The sequence below is a fragment of the Scyliorhinus canicula genome, chromosome 11, assembly GCF_902713615.1.
Source record: "Scyliorhinus canicula chromosome 11, sScyCan1.1, whole genome shotgun sequence".
Taxonomy (NCBI): Eukaryota; Metazoa; Chordata; class Chondrichthyes; order Carcharhiniformes; family Scyliorhinidae; genus Scyliorhinus; species Scyliorhinus canicula.
In genome coordinates, this window is record NC_052156.1 from 145,291,664 (window position 1) to 145,311,060 (window position 19,397).

A 19,397-nucleotide genomic window follows, 5' to 3' on the forward strand; every position below is an offset into this window, starting at 1 on the left:
CAGCCAATCACCTCAAACCGCTGCAGCTCCTTGAACACTTTCGTTGCTCTCTGACCTTTGACTCCGGCTGATTTCACCCACCCACTATTGATTGACCCAAGCGACCCAATCGACTTGAAAATGCTCACGACCCAGCGCCCACGTATCATACTGAAGGACGAGAGAGGTAGATATTTGCTTGGGGCAGCGTTGACAATTGTTCGCCCCTCACCTCAAAGGCAAGGTGCTGCTCTTACCTGGACACTTTGCACAGCATTGACCTGCCTTCCTCTCGGGCCTGGGGCAGGTGACTGGAGGGCAGTCAGTTGGGGTACAGCGTACTGTCCCACTCTGTCAGGTGAGAAAACATCAGACGTGATTCCAAGGATAGCTCACCCAGTTCCCTAAACCCAGCCAGCCCAAAGAGATAGACACAGACACACAGACACACACACACACACAGACACACACACACACAGACACACACACACGGACGGACAGACACACACACGCACACCAAGCCCGACGCACACCTTACATACCTGACAGTGACAGTTCTGACACGGACTGTCCGGGTCAATGAATTCCTGCCCGTTCCTGTACTGTCGCTCGTTATATGTGCATTGGTCACAAGACAGACAACAATGTCCTAGGAAACAAGTACTCTGGCAAATTAGGTCAAAAATCCACAGACCCATTAACTGTAAACCTGACCCCCGACCCTTCACCAACCCACTGACCCATCACCCAACACAACCGGCAAGCCTACCGAGCCAATACCCAACCCCACCCCTCCCCAACTGTACCTGACCCTAGACGCAAACTCCTGACCCTACATCGAACACCTGCGCCCATTCCCCCCTCCCGCCCCGGCCTTATTATTATCCCAGTTGCCCCATGCCAGATGGACGCAGTCAAGGTTACTCGGGGTTGATTTTGATTGAGACATGTACCGTTGTTTGAGCTCGGGTGGAGACAGGAGAGTGGTGGGCACTGCCTTGATCTGCAGGTGATGTTACCGTGAACACAGGTACAAGAGGTGCATTGGCTGTCCTCCAGCTCCCACTCCATTCCATCCTCATACTCCAGGCCCTGCACAATACACACTGACAGGAAAGAAAAAACACACACGCACACTCAGTCCTGAATAAACTTTAAAAATATATTTATATCCATGTCAAAAGGTATTCAAAATTGCACGGAGGGCTGGACAGATTCGATAGGAAAAGATGTTCCCATCGGTGGGAAGATCGAGAACAAGAGATCACAGAATTCAGATAATTAGAAAAGAAGCAATGATGCCTTGAGGAAAAATGTTTTCATACAGCGAGTGGTTAGGATCTGGTATGCACTGCCCGGAGAGAGTGGCCGATACCTGGTGCAGACACAGTGGGCCAAATGGCCTTATGTTCTGCAACAATTCTGTGATTCTGAAACGTGAGCAGAGCTTTCAAGGCAGGCTGTGGATTGACGAGAAGCCGCTGCAGTGCGAGGGAAGCTCTGAATCAGATTTATTTTCTCACCTTTGTGGTTACAGAGCATCAACCGGGCAGGGAAGTGTCTCAACAAAGTGCTGCGTATGGAAGCACATTGCCGCAGTGGTTAGCACTGCTGCCTCACGGCGCCGAGGTCCCAGGCTCGATCCTGGCTCTGGGTCACTGTCCGCGTGGAGTTTACACATTATCCCGGTGGGTTTTTCCCCCACAACCCAAAAGATGTGCAGGGTAGGTGGATTGGCCACACTAAATTGCCTCTTAATTGGAAAAAATGAATTGGGTACTGTAAATTTATTTAAAAAAGAAAGCGTAATTATAATACCGCTCAGTTAACATGGAGTGGTGGAGGTACACATTCTCCGTTGATGCTCCTCACTTATCTTCTTCATGTTTTGGGGATCAGTTCACTCTTTCAGAGGGTCTCCCCCATGTGGCGCTGTCTACCGAACAGCAGCTAATAGAAATTAGAAGTTAAGACTTCTGTCCTTCTGGTCACAAGCCACTTCGGAACAATGCTACCAGGGCCCAGGCTAGGTAGGCTTCACCCTGAACCAAGCTCAACAAAGCCTGGGTGTCTAAATTCAGAAATCAAATCGCTGGGCCCTCAGCCTGGGTTCTGGGTGATGTCTAGTCCCATCTGGTCACGAGTGCGGAAGACCGGCAGGTGCCACGACCCTTCCTCGTCTCTTCTGGGTGAACTTGGAGACTGAGAGTCAAGGAGCCATTCCCCTCAAATCAATGCATTGAAACTAGCTGGGACATGATGGGTTGACATGGGAGGTTGTTCACTGGGGAGGGGCAGGAGAGCGGAGACAAAGATATAGGGGTCTGAAGACAAGGCTGGAGTCAGTGTGTGTGTGTGCGTGTGAAGAGTCAAGATTGGATTTTTCACACTCTTGTGGTTTGTGCCATCAGTTCAAAGACTGGAAGGCTCACATACCTTTGCAGGTGGGGCAGCACTGGGCTGGATCTTTGAACGACTGACTGCAGGTGAGTGGACGACAAATTTCCTCCTGACATCGTACGTTTCCATTCTAAGCAACAAAAATTTAAGCACAGCGTCAGAATATTTCTGTCATTACCTCAACAATCACCTCCAGCCCCAAAGACCCCTCTCCCCAACTGACCTCTTTACAAGTCCCCACTTCTTCATCTGTTCCCACAGCTGCCTGGGATACGTATCTGGAATTCCCTTCCCTAAACTATCTTCCTCCCCCAGTACTGTCCCTCTGACAGTGCAGCGCTCCCCTCGTACTGTCACTCTGACAGTGCAGCACTCCCCCAGTACTGTCACTCTGACAGTGCATTGATCCCCCAGTACTGTCGCTCTGACAGTGCAGCTCTCCCCAGTACTGTCGCTCTGACAGTGCAGCACTCCCCTCGTACTGTCACTCTGACAGTGCAGTGCTCCCCCAGTACTGTCGCTCTGACAGTGCAGCGCTTCCCCAGTACTGTCGCTCTGACAGTGCAGCGCTTCCCCAGTACTGTCGCTCTGACAGTGCAGCGCTTCCCCAGTACTGTCACTCTGACAGTGCAGCGCTCCCCAGTACTGTCACTCTGACAGTGCAGTGCTCCCCCAGTACTGTCCCTCTGACAGTGCAGCGCTCCCCCAGTACTGTCACTTTGACAGTGCATTGATCCCCCAGTACTGTCGCTCTGACAGTGCAGCACTCCCCCAGTACTGTCGCTCTGACAGTGCAGTGCTCCCCCAGTACTGTCCCTCTGGCAGTGCAGCACTCCCCCAGTACTGTCCCTCTGACAGTGCAGCGCTCCCCCAGTACTGTCACTTTGACAGTGCATTGATCCCCCAGTACTGTCGCTCTGACAGTGCAGCACTCCCCCAGTACTGTCGCTCTGACAGTGCAGTGCTTCCCCAGTACTGTCGCTCTGACAGTGCAGCACTCCCCCAGTACTGTCGCTCTGACAATGCAGCACTCCCCCAGTACTGTCGCTCTGACAGTGCAGGGCTCCCCCAGTACTGTCGCTGTGACAGTGCAGCACTTCCCCAGTACTGTCGCTCTGGCAGTGCAGTGCTCCCCCAGTACTGTCCCTCTGGCAGCGCAGTGCTCCCCCAGTACTGTCCCTCTGTTAGTCCAGTGCTCCCCCAGTACTGTCCCTCTGGCAGTGCAGCGCTCCCCCAGTACTGTTGCTCTGTTAGTGCAGGGCTCCCCCAGTACTGTCGCTGTGACAGTGCAGCGCTTCCCCAGTACTGTCGCTCTGACAGTGCAGTGCTCCCCCAGTACTGTCGCTCTGACAGTGCAGCGCTCCCCCAGTACTGTCGCTCTGTTAGTGCAGCACTCCCCCAGTACTGTCGCTCTGGCAGTGCAGCGCTTCCCCAGTACTGTCGCTCTGGCAGTGCAGTGCTTCCCCAATACTGTCGCTCTGGCACTGCAGCACTCCCCCAGTACTGTCGCTGTAGCAGTGCAGCGCTTCCCCAGCACTGTCGCTCTGGCAGTGCAGCGCTCCCCCAGTACTGTCGCTCTGGCAGTGCAGCGCTTCCCCAGCACTGTCGCTCTGGCAGTGCAGCACTCCCCCAGCACTGTCGCTCTGGCAGTGCAGCGCTTCCCCAGCACTGTCGCTCTGGCAGTGCAGCGCTCCCCCAGTACTGTCGCTCTGGCAGTGCAGCGCTTCCCCAGCACTGTCGCTCTGGCAGTGCAGCACTCCCCCAGCACTGTCGCTCTGGCAGTGCAGCACTCCCCCAGCACTGTCGCTCTGGCAGTGCAGCGCTTCCCCAGCACTGTCGCTCTGGCAGTGCAGCGCTCCCCCAGTACTGTCGCTCTGGCACTGCAGCGCTCCGCCAGTACTGTCGCTGTGACAGTCCAGTGCTCCCCCAGTACTGTCGCTCTGACGGTGCAGTGCTCCCCCAGTACTGTCGCTCTGGCGGTGCAGCGTTTCCCCAGTACTGTCGCTCTGGCAGTGCAGCGCTCCCCCAGTACTGTCGCTCTGGCAGTGCAGCGTTTCCCCAGTGCTGTCGCTCTGGCAGTGCAGCGCTCCCCCAGTACTGTCGCTCTGGCAGTGCAGCGTTTCCCCAGTACTGTCCCTCTGGCAGTGCAGCGCTCCCCCAGTACTGTCGCTCTGGCAGTGCAGCGTTTCCCCAGTACTGTCGCTCTGACTGTGCAGTGATCCCCCAGTACCGTCGCTCTGGCAGTGCAGCGCTCCGCCAGTACTGTCGCTCTGACTGTGCAGTGATCCCCCAGTACTGTTCCTCTGACAGTGCAGCACTCCCCCAGTACTGTCCCTCTGACGGTGCAGTGCTCCCCCAGTACTGTCGCTCTGACAGTGCAGCGCTCCCTCAGTACTGTTCCTCTGACAGTGCAGCGCTCCCTCAGTACTGTCCCTCCTACAGTGCAGCGCTCTCTCAGTACTGTCTCTCTGACAGTGCAGCACTCCCTCAGTACTGTCGCTCTGACAGTGCAGTGCTCCCACAGTACTGTCTCTCTGACAGTGCAGCACTCCCTCAGTACTGTCCCTCTGACAGTGCAGCGCTCCCTCAGTACTGTTCCTCTGACAGTGCAGCGCTCCCTCAGTACTGTCCCTCCTACAGTGCAGCGCTCTCTCAGTACTGTCTCTCTGACAGTGCAGCACTCCCTCAGTACTGTCGCTCTGACAGTGCAGCGCTCCCTCAGTACTGACCCTCTGACAGGGCAGCACTCCCTCAGTAATGTCCCTCTGGCAGTGCAGCGCTCCCTCAGTACTGTCCCTCTGGCAGTGCAGCACTCCCTCAGTACTGACCCTCTGACAGTGCAGCGCTCCCTCAGTACTGACCCTCTGACAGTGCGGCACTCCCTCAGTACTGTCCCTCTGACAGTGCGGGGCTCCCTCAGTACTGTCGCTCTGACAGTGCAGCAGTCCCTCAGTACTGACCCTCTGACAGTGCAGCGCTCCCTCAGTACTGACCCTCTAACAGTGCGGCGCTCCCTCAGTACTGACCCTCTGACAGTGCGGCGCTCCCTCAGTACTGCCCCTCCCACAGTGCAGCGCTCCCCCTGTACTGACCCTCTGACAGTGCAGCGCTCCCTCAGTACTGTCCCTCTGGCAGTGCAGCGCTTCCTCAGTACTGACCCTCTGACAGTGCAGCGCTCCCTCAGTACTGTCCCTCTGACAGTGCAGTGCTCCCTCAGTACTGTCCCTCTGGCAGTGCAGCTCTTCCTGTTGAGGTGCAAAGTGTTGATATATCTCTAGCTGTGAGGAAGCATGTATGCACCTTTGTCCTTGTAGGTATCTGAACATTTCCCCTTACACCATAATGTAACACAGAATCATTACACAAGACCATGTACTCACTGAGCAGGTACACTGAACGCAGGGTCCACCAAACGTGGGATGAAACATCTGGCCATTGCCAACGAGGATACTCTCGTACTCGCACACTGAATGGGGTGGGGTTAAACACATCTGATCATGGTACAGTATTGCTGCAGAACATTTCTACACAAGTGTTTCATCACTCAGTTTTACATGAGATCTCGGATTTCACCTTCCCGACAATTCCAAAAGGCAGGTCTGCCGTGGTTCAATGGGAGAATTCCAAATTTTTATTGGAGCCAAATTCAACCAGGTACCATGGTGAGATTTTCAACAGGTCCACAGAGACCATAGGTCTGTGGAGTACTAGTTAACTGACAATACCTCTATGCCACCGTGTTCCCAACAATACGAGCTGGGGGATTGGACAGTACTCACCCTGTATCCTAACTTTCTGCAATAAATCACATATCCTTAAACCACCCTCCGGATTCAGTGGATGGGTGAAGAGACCGTTCAGGGCCTAAGCCAGGTCATTTTATTTAACATTAAACAGGTAAATGAACAGTATTCCTTTTATTTACAACTTTGCTTCTCTCCTCAAAATACCATCAATGCTTCTCCCGCATTAGCCTTTCACATCAAACTGTTCTTTGAAACTTAGCAGCAGTTCTTTAGAAAAGAATGAAAAAGACTTGCATTTTCACAGTGCCTTGCACATCTCAGGATGCAATAATAATCTTTATTAGTATCACAAGTAGGCTTACATTAAGACTGCAGTGAAGTTACTGTGAAAAGCCCCTAGTTGCCACTTTCCGGCACCTGTTTGGGTACACAGAGGGAGAATTCAGAATGTCCAATGACTTGTGGGAGGAAACCGGAGCACCCGGAGGAAACCCACGCAGACACGGGGAGAACGTGCAGACTCCGCAGACAGTGACCCAAGCCGGGAATCGAACCTGGGACCCTGGCGCTGTGAAGCCATAGTGCTAACCGCTGTGCTACCATGCTGCCCTCATATTCCGGAGCGCTCTCAGATCCATTCTGACGTGTAATAAGAATGTCCGAAATAGGAGCAGGAGGAGATGATCATCTGGCTCACTGAACCCGCTCCACCATTCAGTCTGCCCAGGGTTGATCTCAGGTTTCAACTCCAGCTCCCCCTACCCCTTCATTCCCCGAGACACCAAAAATGTGTCTCTCCCAGCTTCAAATGTATTCCGTGATGGAGCATCCTGAGCCCTTTGGGGGAACAGAATTCCAAATATTCACAAGCCCTGAGTGAAGAAATGTCTCCTCATCTCAGTCCGAAAGCATCGGCCCCTGATCCTGAAACTCTGCTGCCTTGTCCTAGATTCTCCAGCTGGGGCAGCAATCTCTCTGTGTCTACCCTGCCAGGCCCCTTCATGATCCTGAATGTTTCAATGAGATCCCTAACCTGAACAGTACTGTGGGTGTACCTCCACCAAATGGAGCTTCACAGCTCCAGGGTCCCAGGTTCGATTCCGGCTTGGGTCACTGTCTGTGCGGAGTCTGCACATCCTCCCCTGTTGTGCGTGGGTTTCCTCCGGGTGCTCCGGTTTCCTCCCACAGTCCAAAGATGTGCAGGTTAGGTGGATTGGCCATGATAAATTGCCCTTAGTGTCCAAAATTGCCCTTAGTGTTGGGTGGGGATACTGGGTTATGGGGATAGGGTGGAGGTGTTGACCTTGGGTAGGGTGCTCTTTCCGGGAGCTGGTGCAGACTCGATGGGCCGAACGGCCTCCTTCTGCACTGTAAATTCTATGAAATGGACTGCAGTGGTTCCAGCAGGCAGCTCACCCCCACATTCTGTCGGGCATTGAGGAATGGCCAACAAATGCTCGCCTGGCCAGCGACGCCCACATCCCATGACGGAGTTTTTTTAGAGACCCAATGTACTCAACCCGCCAGGAAAGGGTGCAGCTCGGCCATTTAACTGCAAACATGATCAACATGTAATTGAGAGAAAGGCAGTTTTAATGTTGTTTGTGGTGGGATATTACCAAAGTCAACAGTGTGTGGCCATGAAAGTTACGCCGTTGTAGTTACATTTGTGCATTAATATGGGAAATTGTCTCAAAGCTTTTGTTCTTTCAGGGAAACCTACTGACCGGTTCCCAACACTTTGAATGATACGGCTTCCCCATCCAAGACAGCAGCAGAAAACAATCGCGTCATTTTAACCTGACACAGCAGCCTATTCCCTGCAGAAGCTTCTTGCTGTGAGCAAATTAGATCCACATATGCTGATGTTAGGAAGGTGAAACCTGCTGAATATTCGGTCATAGATACAATGCATCGTTTTTGCAAGTAGTTCCATACACACCCTTTGGTGGGACAGCCGGGTGACAAGAATCTTGAAGCTCACGGAAAGCTTGCTGGATGCTGTAAACCCTCCTGCGTAGGCCCTTAACAATCCGACATTCCCAATCAAACATACAACTCCAATTTCCCCTTTTTACTTCGGCTGCTCATTAGTCTGTGTCTCAGTGGGTCTGCTTTGGACACCCTGGTGACTTGGATGTTAAGGCAGCGAGAGTGAAGGGTTAATGAGACAAACCTCTTTGTACCTTAGAGAAACGTGTTTCACTGTATAAACAAGATAGTTCGGTAGTGCGAGGGGAATGCACAACTCGCCTTCAGATATTGAAATGTGCTTATTTGGAAAAAAAAACAGACGGCAGTGATGACATCAGCCACAACTGATCAAAACTTTAAGAGCTAGGGTAATAAACACAGGCAGATGGATCCATTAGTTCATAAAGTTAATGCGTGATGAAGCCTGCTTTTCAAAGAGATTGGACAAAGTTAGCTCAAAACATTTTGTTTAAGGGAAGCAGCTGGAAAAGCGACCACATCGGTTAAGGAGTTTGTCTTCAAAGGACTTGAGGATAGACACATTCAGAGATCGGATCTGTTTCACGTACTTCGATTTTGCCAAAAGGAGAGTACATAATGGAACAGTGTTTTCAACAGTTCTTCAGAAGGCAAACGAGACAGAACTCAAAGCTGAAAGCCTGTCTCTGAGCTGATCTTTCATCATAGGCAGCAGCAAAGTTTGTTTTGTATACTGAATGACACAGTTTCCAGTACTGACTTGAAGCATATTTTGGTAAATTGTAGAACAAAGGTAGTTGAAAGCTCATTATCTGGTTGTGTGTTTTTGGGGTTGTTTCGGTGGGAGTCTGATTCAGGGGATGGGGGCTGTGGGGTAGGGGGCGGGGGGGGGGGGGGGGGGAGGTGGGGGGATTCCTGCCGATCTCAGGGATGCCACCGTCTGCAAGAAAGGAGACAAAGCAGACTGCGGGAACTCCCGAGGAATCTCCCTACTCTTCATCGCCTGGAAGGTCATCGCCAGAATCCTTGCTAGCCCCATTCTCGGTGTGGGACAGCGGACATGGGGCTGGATTCTCCCCTACCCGGCGGGGCGGGGGGTCCCAGCGGGATGGAGTGGCGTGAACCACTCCGGCGTCGGGCCACCCCAAAGGTGCGGAATTCTGCACCTTTAGGGGCCAAGCACTCACCTTTAGGGGCTAGGTCGGCGCCGGAGTGGATGGCGCCGCCTCCGGCTGGCAGTAAAGGCCTTTGGCGCCACGGCAGCCGGGGCCGAAGGGACTCCGCCAGCTGGCAGAAGTCCGCGCATGCGCGGGAGCGTCAGCGGCTGCTGACGTCATCCCCGCGCATGCGCGGGGGGGGGTCACCTCTGCGTTGGCCATCGCGGAGGCTGATGCCCGACGCGGAAGGAAAAGAGTTCCCCCCACGGCACAGGCCCGCCCTTGGACCAGTGGGCCCCGATCGCGGGCCAGGCCACCGTGGGCCCCCCCCCCCCCCCCCCCGGGGCCAGATCGCCCCGCGCCCCCCCCCCCCCCCCCCCCAGGACCCCGGAGCCCGCCCGCGCCGCCTGGTCCCGTTGGTAAATATCTTTAATTCACGCCGGCGGGACCGGCATAACAGCAGCGGGACTTCGGCCCATCGCGGGGCAGAGAATCGCCGGGGGGGGGGGGCGCCTGCCGACAGACCCGTCGTGATTCCCACCCCCGCTGAATATCCGGTGCCGGAGAATTCGGCAGCCGGCGGGGGCGGGACTCACGCCAGTCCCCAGGGATTCTCCGACCCGGCGGGGGGTCGGAGAATCCAGCCCATGATTTTCAATGCTCAGCAACTCCAAGATAAATGCCAGGAGCAACATCAGCCACTCTCCATGGCCTTCATTGATCTGACCAAGGCTTCCGACTTAGTCTATCTGGAAGTGCTACGGAAGACTCTGTCAAAGGTCGATGTCCAGAGAAATCCATCAACATTCGTTGACTCCTCCGCGACAAGGTGTCGGCGATAGTCCTCACCGACAGAAATAAGACAGAAACCTTTGAGGTCAAGACCGGAGTCAATCAGGGACGTGTCATCGCCTCCACCCTTTTCTCCATCTTCATCGCCACCATCCTTCACCTTGTCAAAAGCAGCAAACTTCCCAGTAGGATGGACGGAAAACTTTTCAACCTCAACCGCTTGAAATCCAAGAAGGAAACTACACTGACATCACTCGTGGAACGTCAGTATGGGGATGACATTGCCACCTCCACTCTCAAAAGAGAATCTCCAAGCCATGCTTGGCACCTTGGCAGAAGCAAACCAAAGAATTCGTCTCAGCCTCAACCTCAAGAAGGCTCAAGTCCTTCACCAACCTTCCCCAGGGCAATATTGGGCCCCTCCCTCCATCAAGATCAGTGGGGAAACCAAATGTTCAACATTTCCCATACCTGGGGAGCCACCACTCAGATTGATATTGACGCAGGGATCTAACATCGTATCCAATCCATGAATATTCCGTCTTTGATGACTGCGACATCCATGCTGACACCAAGATCCACATGCACAAGGTCGTTGTCCTCCCAAGTCTTCCATATGGCTCAGAAGCTTGGACCATGTACTGACGTTCCCTCGAGGCCTGGATAGGTACCAGCAACGCTGTCTGAGATGGATTCTCCGCATCAGCTGGGAGGACAGGCCTAGTAACATCAGCATCTTTGAAGGAGCCAAGAGCACCAGCAACAAGGCCATGTGAATCCAAAACCAACTCCGCTGGGTCAGCCTTGGGCTAAGGATGTCAGAGTCCCGACTGCCACAGCAAATCTTTGCCCATCTCAAGCAAGGCTCCCGACCAAGAGAAAGACAAAGAAAGTGCTTCAAAGACACTCCGAAGGCTTACCTCAAGAAATGCAACATCAATGTTAATATCTGGGAGACCTTTGCTCAGATGAGACCTACTTGGAAGAATCTCCTGATTGAAAGGGACTCAATTCTTTGAGGACACCGACAACAAGGGGAGGCCCAGAGAAGAAGCCTGAGAAGTGTGCACCAGCGATCTGGAGTCCAAGGACCAATCCCACCCCCTCCGGTAACACCTGCCAAGTGTGCAGTCAAAGATGTGGCTCATCAGCCACGCAAGAACCCACAGGACCTATGACCAGTTAGACAGTCTTTTAGCTGGACAATCATACTCGTTAGAGAGTGATCGCCAAAGTTTCCGTGGGGGTTGGTTTGGGGGGTTGTTTCAGAAGACTTTTGTTTATTTTGCCGTGGTGATTAGTTAGGTGTGCATTCTAAATATTTATTATTGATTCCTCTATCCATACGTTATGTCAACCAGCATGAAACCAACAGGTTGCCAAGGTTACTTACTGTCACATGATGGGCAGCATTGTCCAACCAGATTAGCCGGATGACTACAGCGAACAGGTGGGCAATTCTGATCCATTCGGTCACATGATACATTGCCAGCCTGTCACATAAGAGAATAGCAATATCATCAATTGCAGAGTAGTCACAATGATCAAATCGCTCAAGGCGGGGCAGACAATGCCCATCTATTCTCCTCTTATACCCAAAATGTGAAATCAAATGTCAGAAGATCACAGGCTGCTTCTAATATAGTCAACACATGCTATGGCAAACCTAAATCTCAATCGTCCCCAGTCCCACCTAGCAGCACTCCCAGAAATCTCGCACATGCAAACTGAGAGAGCGTAGAACCATAACACAGGAACACACAAACTGAGAGAGCGCAGAACCATAACACGGGAACACACAAACAGAGAGAGTGCAGAACCACAACACAGGAATACACAAACCGAGAGAGCCCAGAACCACAACACAGGAACACACAAACCGAGAGAGCGCAGAACCACAACACAGGAACACAGAAATTGAGAGAGCGCAGAACCATAACACGGGAACACACAAACCGAGAGCGCAGAACAACACAGGAATACACAAACCGAGAGAGCGCAGAACCACAACACAGGAACACACAATCAGAGAGAGCGCAGAACCACAACACCGGAAAACACAAACCGAGGGAGCACAGAACCACAACACACAACAGGTGGCGATCAGAGTGTTTCAGCTCTCAAGCCTCCAGCAGCAATTGACTTTCCTACCTGTGCTCTGTCAATTGGCGGGTTAGCGGGAGTGAGGGGATAATCAGAAATAAGTCAGAATTGGACTGGTCAGACAAGCAATGATTAACTTCATCTCACCAATTGGGGGAGAGGAGATCAGGGGAGGGAGTGGAGGCAGTGAGAGACAGATCAAGAAGTGTGGAAGAGGGTTGGAGTGGTTTGGGGGATGGGAGGAATAGGGGGTGAGGCGAGGGTCTGTGGGGGATGAGAGGAATGGGCGGTGAGGTGAGGGTCTGTGGGGGATGGGAGGAATGGGGGGTGATGGGAGGAATGGGGGGTGATGGGAGGAATGGGCGGTGACGTGAGGGTCTGTGGGGAATGGGAGGAATGGGGGGGTGAGGCGAGGGTCTGTGGGGGATGGGAGGAATGGGCGGTGAGGCGAGGGTCTGTGGGGATGGGAGGAATGGGGGGGTGAGGCGAGGGCCTGTGGGGGATGGGAGGAATGGAGGGTGAGACGAGGGTCTGTGGGGAATGGGAGGAATGGAGGGTGAGACGAGGGTCTGTGGGGAATGGGAGGAATGGAGGGTGAGACGAGGGTCTGTGGGGATGGGAGGAATGGGGGGTGAGGCGAGGGTCTGTGGGGGATGGGAGGAATGGGGGGTGAGGCAAGGGTCTGTGGGGGATGGGAGGAATGGGCGGTGAGACGAGGGTCTGTAGGAGATGGGAGGAATGGGGGGTGAGACGAGGGTCTGTGGGGGATGGGAGGAATGGGGGGTGAGGCGAGGGTCTTTGGGGGATGGGAGGAATGGAGGGTGAAGCGAGGGTCTGTGGGGGATGGGAGGAATGGGGGGTGAGGCGAGGGTCTGTGGGGGATGGGAGGAATGGAGGGTAATGGGGGGGGTGAGACGAGGGTCTGTGGGGGATGTGATGAATGGAGGTTGGCCCAAGATACATGGGTGATTCCTTGCTTGTGATATTCCCCTTTAACTGTGTGTTTTATGTGGGATTCCGGTGACATAGTCAGGTTGTGCATGATTTCCTGTACTCACCTGACAATGACACCTCAGACAAGGATTGGAGTGAGGAATGAAAATCTGTCCATCATTGAAAGTCCGAGACTCGTGCTCACACTGTTCACACCTACCAGGCAAGACAAAGAGGTCAGAGATCAGTGATCTCAACTACCCTGAACCATCTCCAACCCACCAACATGAAACACCTACCAGACAAGACAACCACACCAGGTGCAGTACTGAGTGACACACAGACCCGGATTACACCGGGTGTGATACTGAGTCACACACAGACCCGGATTACACCGGGTGTGATACTGAGTCGCACACAGACCTGGATTACACCGGGTGTGATACTGAGTCACACACAGACCCGGATTACACCGGGTGTGATACTGAGTCGCACACAGACCTGGATTACACCGGGTGTGATACTGAGTCACACACAGACCCGGATTACACCGGGTGTGGTACTGAGTCACACACAGACCCGGATTACACCGGGTGTGATACTGAGTCACACACAGACCCGGATTACACCGGGTGTGATACTGAGTCACACACAGACCTGGATTACACCGGGTGTGATACTGAGTCACACACAGACCCGGATTACACCGGGTGTGGTACTGAGTCACACACAGACCCGGATTATACCGGGTGTGATACTGAGTCTCACACAGACCCGGATTACACCGGGTGTGATACTGAGTCACACACAGACCCGGATTACACCGGGTGTGGTACTGAGTCACACACAGACCCGGATTACACCGGGTGTGGTACTGAGTCACACACAGACCCGGATTATACCGGGTGTGATACTGAGTCACACACAGACCCGGATTACACCGGGTGTGATACTGAGTCACACACAGACCCGGATTACACCGGGTGTGGTACTGAGTCACACACAGACCCGGATTATACCGGGTGTGATACTGAGTCTCACACAGACCCGGATTACACCGGGTGTGCTAATCAGGCCATGAGACCAATGCCGCCCCGCCAGTACAGTCAGGGGGTTGGGTTGATTACCTGGGGCAACATTGCCCTGGTTGTTGCACAGGATCTTTGCAGGCTACTGGTGGACAGCTCACTGGCTCACAACGAACAACTCCATCCTAGAGAAAAAGCATCAGACAACCCTGAGTTTGTGCATGTCTGACAGCAACCCCGCCGCACAGCCCCTCCCTCTCGTTATGCACAGTGCCCCAACACACATAGCACCCACTTCCCACCATGCCCAGTGTTCCCCTTCCCCGCCAGCTTCCCCCTCCCCACCCAGCATTCCCCTCCCCTCCCCGTCCAGCAACCACCCTCCCCTCCCCGCCCAGCCTCCCCCCTCCCTGCCACGCCTCCCCCTCCCCGCCCAGCATTCCCCTCCCCTCCCCGCCCAGCCTCCCCCCTCCCCGCCACGCCTCCCCCTCCCAGCCTCCCCCTCCCCTCCCACGTCCCCCCTCCCCGCCCCGCCCAGCCTCCCCCTTCCCGCCCAGCCTCCCCCTCCCCGCCCCCCCCCGCCCAGCCTCCCCCCGCCCAGCCTTCCCCCCCGCCCAGCCTCCCCCTCCCCGCCCCCCCCCGCCCAGCCTCCCCTCCCGCCCAGCCTCCCCCTCCCCGCCACACCCAGCATCCCACCTCTCCTCCCCTCCCTGCCACGCCTCCCCCCTCCCCGCCACCCGCAAGCACGTTCATTCCCCAGTGTCTCAGTGTGGTGATTTTTTTGGTGTGGAGGGAGTTTTACTCTGTATCAAACCCACGCTGTACCTTGACTGCATCCCACACTGCTTGTGTCCTTCATCTGCAGCATTGTAAAGACCAGATTACAATAATGACTAAAGGGGTAATAAAGACAGATTGCGGGGTTGATTAATAAGTAAATCTCTCACCAGACATGTGCAGTGTGCACATGGATCTCCAGTGGACACCTTCTCCCCATCTGGATATTCCTGTCCATCGACAGAACAACCTTCAGAGAGAGAGAGATAGAAACTATTTACTCGCAACATTTCAGTTTTCTCAGGGGACTGAGACCAAGGCTGTGTGAGTGAGAGCAACAGAGATGGAGTGAGTGAGAGAGAGAGTGAGAGCGAGAGACAGAGAGAGTGAGAGACAGAGAGAGTGAGAGACAGAGAGAGTGTGAGAGAGAGTTTGTGTGTGAGAGAGAGTTTGTGTGTGAGAGAGAGTGTGTGAGAGAGAGCGAATGTGAGGGGGTGAGTGTGGAAGAGTGTGTGAGAGAATGTGTGTGTGAGAGAGAGAGTGAGTGTGACAAAGAGAGTGTGAGAGAGAGAGAGTGTGAGAGAGAGAGAGTGTGTGAGAGAGAGCATGTGTGAGCGAGAGCGTGTGTGAGTGAGAGCGTGTGTGAGAGAGTGCGAGTGTGAGAGTGAGAGAGAGAGAGTGTGTGAGAGAGAGAGTGTGTGAGAGAGTGTGAGAGCGTGTAAGAGAGAGAGTGTGAGAGAGAGCATGTGTGAGAGAGAGCGTGTGTGAGAGTGTGTGAGAGAGAGAGCGTGTGTGAGAGAGAGTGTGAGCGAGAGAGTGTAAGAGAGAGAGAGAGTGTGAGAGAGAGAGTGTGAGAGAGAGCGAGTGTGAGAGAGAGTGAGAGAGTGTGTGAGAGAGAGTGTGAGAGAGAGTGAGAGAGTGTGTGAGAGAGTGTGTGAGAGTGTGAGAGAGAGTGAGAGAGTGTGTGATAGAGTGAGTGTGAGAGAAAGAGTGAGAGTGTGTGTGAGTGTGAGAGAAAGTGAGAGAGTGGGTGAGAGTGTGTGTGAGAGTGTGAGAGAAAGTGAGAGAGTGGGTGAGAGTGTGTGTGAGAGTGTGAGAGAAAGTGAGAGAGTGTGTGTGAGAGTGAGAGAAAGTGAGAGGGTGTGTGAGAGTGTGAGAGAGAGTGAGTGAGAGAGAGGGAGAGTGAGAGTGTGTGTGTGAGAGACTGTGAGAGCGCGAGTGTGAGACAAAGAGTGAGAGTGTATGTGAGAGAAAGTGAGAGTGTGAGTGAGAGTGTGTGAGAGAGAGAGAGTGGGAGAGTGCGAGAGTGTGTGAGAGAGAGTGTGTCTGTGAGAGAGAGTGTGTCTGTGAGAGTGTGAGAGAGAGTGAGAGAGAGAGAGAGAGTGTGTCTGTGAGAGTGTGTCTGTGAGAGTGTGTCTGTGAGAGTGTGTCTGTGAGAGTGTGTCTGTGAGAGAGTTTGTCTGTGAGAGAGTGTGTCTGTGAGAGAGTGTGTGAGAGAGAGTGTGAGAGAGAGTGAGAGAGAGAGAGAGAGAGTATGTCTGTGAGAGTGTGTCTGTGAGAGTGTGTCTGTGAGAGAGTGTGTCTGTGAGAGAGTGTGTCTGTGAGAGTGTGTCTGTGAGAGTATGAGAGAGAGAGTGTGAGAGAGAGAGTGTGAGAGAGAGAGTGTGATTGTGAGAGAGTGTGATTGTGAGAGAGTGTGATTGTGAGAGAGTGTGATTGTGAGAGAGTGTGTCTGTGAGAGTGTGTCTGTGAGAGTGTGTGTCTGTGAGAGTGTGAGAGAGAGTGAGAGAGAGAGAGTGTGTCTGTGAGAGTGTGTCTGTGAGAGTGTGTCTGTGAGAGTGTGTCTGTGAGAGAGTGTGTGTGTGAGAGTATGAGAGAGAGAGTGTGAGAGAGAGAGTGTGAGAGAGAGAGTGTGAGAGAGAGTGTGATTGTGAGAGAGTGTGATTGTGAGAGAGTGTGTCTGTGAGAGTGTGTCTGTGAGAGTATGAGAGAGAGAGTGTGAGAGAGAGAGTGTGAGAATGTTGAGGTAGAGTGTGAGAGTGTGTGTGAGGGAGCGTGTGAGTGTGTGTGAGTGAGAGAGTGTGTGAGTGAGAGAGTGCGTGAGTGAGAGAGTGTGAGTGAGTGTGTGAGTGAGAGAGCTAGTGTGAGAGCGTGAGTGAGTGTGTGAGTGAGAGAGTGTGTGTGAGAGACAGTGCGAGAGAGCGAGTGTGAGAGAGAGTGCGTGAGTGAGAGAGTGTGTGTGAGAGAGACAGTGTGAGAGAGCGAGTGTCAGAGAGAGAGAGTGTGTGAGGATGTGTGAGAGTGAGAGAGAAAGTGAGTGTGAGAGAGAGAATGAGAGAGAGTGAGAGAGAGAGAGGGGGGGGGAGGGGGGAGAGTGAGTGTGTGTGGGAGAGTGAGTGTGTGTGAGAGAGAGAGTGTGAGAGTGTGTGAGAGAGTGAGTGTGTGTGAGTGTGAGAGAGAGAGAGAAAGTGGGAGAGAGAGAGAGAGTGGGAGAGTGAGAGAGAGAGAGTGTGTCTGTGAGAGAGAGTGTGTCTGTGGGAGCAGAATTCGGGAGAGAGTGAGTTATTGAATGGGAGGGAGAGGAGGGGTAGAGAGTGGGTGAGTGAAAGAGTGATTTAGTGAGTGGGGGAGAGAAGAGAGAGCTATTCGGTGTGTGAGAGAGTTAGAGAGAGATTGAGTGTGATAGAGTGAGAGATTGAGAGAGTGCATGATTGAGTATGCAAGAGTGAGGGAGAGAGTTATTGAGTGAGGGAGGCAGAGCGTGTGATTCAGCGAGCGATAGATTCAGAGAGTGATGATTGACTATGGGGGAGAAACTGCGAGAGAGGGTGAAAGAGTGAGTGTGTGGAAGAGAGCAAGTGATTGTATGGGAGAGTGAGGTATGATGATGCGAATGAATGAGTGAACATTGTGCGAGTATGAGTGATTAAATGAATGATTGAACGACTGAATGTGGATTGTACCAGGTTCTCATCATTGGGGGTATGGAAGTGAATAGGGATCTCACCCACACACCGGGGGCAACAGGTTCCATACAGAGGTGGGAGAGGATTTCTGCAGTTTGTCTGACACTGTTTCTCTTCACACACGACTTGCCCTTCCTGGAAAACACAAACAGGATTATTTAGTTCTGTTTCTGAAGTTTGCTCTGCACCTTTCCTGAAATAGCTGATTCTTCACGGAGGGGAGATTCCAGAGCTAGCCTCCAGTTCATCTGACAGCCCACTCTGCAGTATGAGCAGGACATCCCACTGCATGCAGATATTCACTTGGGAAGGTATGGATGCTCATGCACACATACACACAAACAAGTACACACATGATCCACGGTGCGAATTATGGCTAAAATGTTCTCCACCAATATCCCCAACTCACTGTAGTGACTGCCATCTCTCACAAACACCCCTATACACACTCACAACTGCCATTTCTCACTAACACCCACACAACTGCCATCTCTCACTAACACTCACAACTGCCATTTCGCACTCACACTCACACAACTGCCATCTCTCACTAACACTCTCACAACTGCCATCTCTCACTAACACTCTCACAACTGCCATCTCTCACTAACACTCTCACAACTGCCATCTCTCACTAACACCCACACAACTGCCATCTCTCACTAACACTCACACAACTGCCATCTCTCACTAACATTCTCACAACTGCCATCTCTCACTAACACACTCACAACTGCCATCTCTCACTAACACTCTCACAACTGCCATCTCTCACTAACACTCTCACAACTGCCATCTCTCACTAACACTCTCACAACTGCCATCTCTCACTAACACTCTCACAACTGCCATCTCTCACTAACACTCTCACAACTGCCATCTCTCACTAACACTCTCACAACTGCCATCTCTCTAACACTCTCACAACTGCCATCTCTCACTAACACTCTGACAACTGCCATCTCTCTCTAACATTCACACAACTGCCATCTCTCACTAACACTCACAACTGCCATCTCTCACTAACACTCACACAACTGCCATCTCTCACTAACACTCACAACTGCCATTTCGCACACTCACACAACTGCCATCTCTCACTAACACTCTCACAACTGCCATTTCGCACACTCACACAACTGCCATCTCTCACTAACACTCTCACAACTGCCATTTCGCACACTCACACAACTGCCATCTCTCACTAACATTCACACAACTGCCATCTCTCTAACACTCTCACAACTGCCATCTCTCACTAACACTCTGACAACTGCCATCTCTCTCTAACATTCACACAACTGCCATCTCTCACTAACACTCACAACTGCCATTTCGCACACTCACACAACTGCCATCTCTCACTAACACTCTCACAACTGCCATTTCGCACACTCACACAACTGCCATCTCTCACTAACACTCTCACAACTGCCATCTCTCACTGACACACTCACAACTGCCATCTCTCACTAACACACTCACAACTGCCATCTCTCACTAACACTCTCACAACAGCCATCTCTCACTAACACTCTCACAACTGCCATCTCTCACTAACAC

At 53.0% G+C, this 19,397-nt stretch overlaps 1 protein-coding gene across 1 annotated transcript in view; it reads right to left on the reverse strand.

Moving 5' to 3' along the window:
* The window catches only part of LOC119973796 (kielin cysteine rich BMP regulator), a 187,366-nt gene that overhangs the window by 86,397 nt on the left and 81,572 nt on the right, over positions 1-19,397 (reverse strand). The window contains exons 16-25 of the mRNA XM_038812222.1: positions 17,876-17,969; positions 15,039-15,118; positions 14,191-14,276; positions 13,189-13,279; positions 11,421-11,520; positions 5,760-5,845; positions 2,416-2,509; positions 933-1,085; positions 522-628; positions 237-330 (exon numbers count right to left, since the gene is read on the reverse strand). Coding sequence (XP_038668150.1) covers positions 237-330; positions 522-628; positions 933-1,085; positions 2,416-2,509; positions 5,760-5,845; positions 11,421-11,520; positions 13,189-13,279; positions 14,191-14,276; positions 15,039-15,118; positions 17,876-17,969 — 985 coding nt within the window. The remainder of the gene's footprint in view (positions 1-236; positions 331-521; positions 629-932; positions 1,086-2,415; positions 2,510-5,759; positions 5,846-11,420; positions 11,521-13,188; positions 13,280-14,190; positions 14,277-15,038; positions 15,119-17,875; positions 17,970-19,397) is intronic.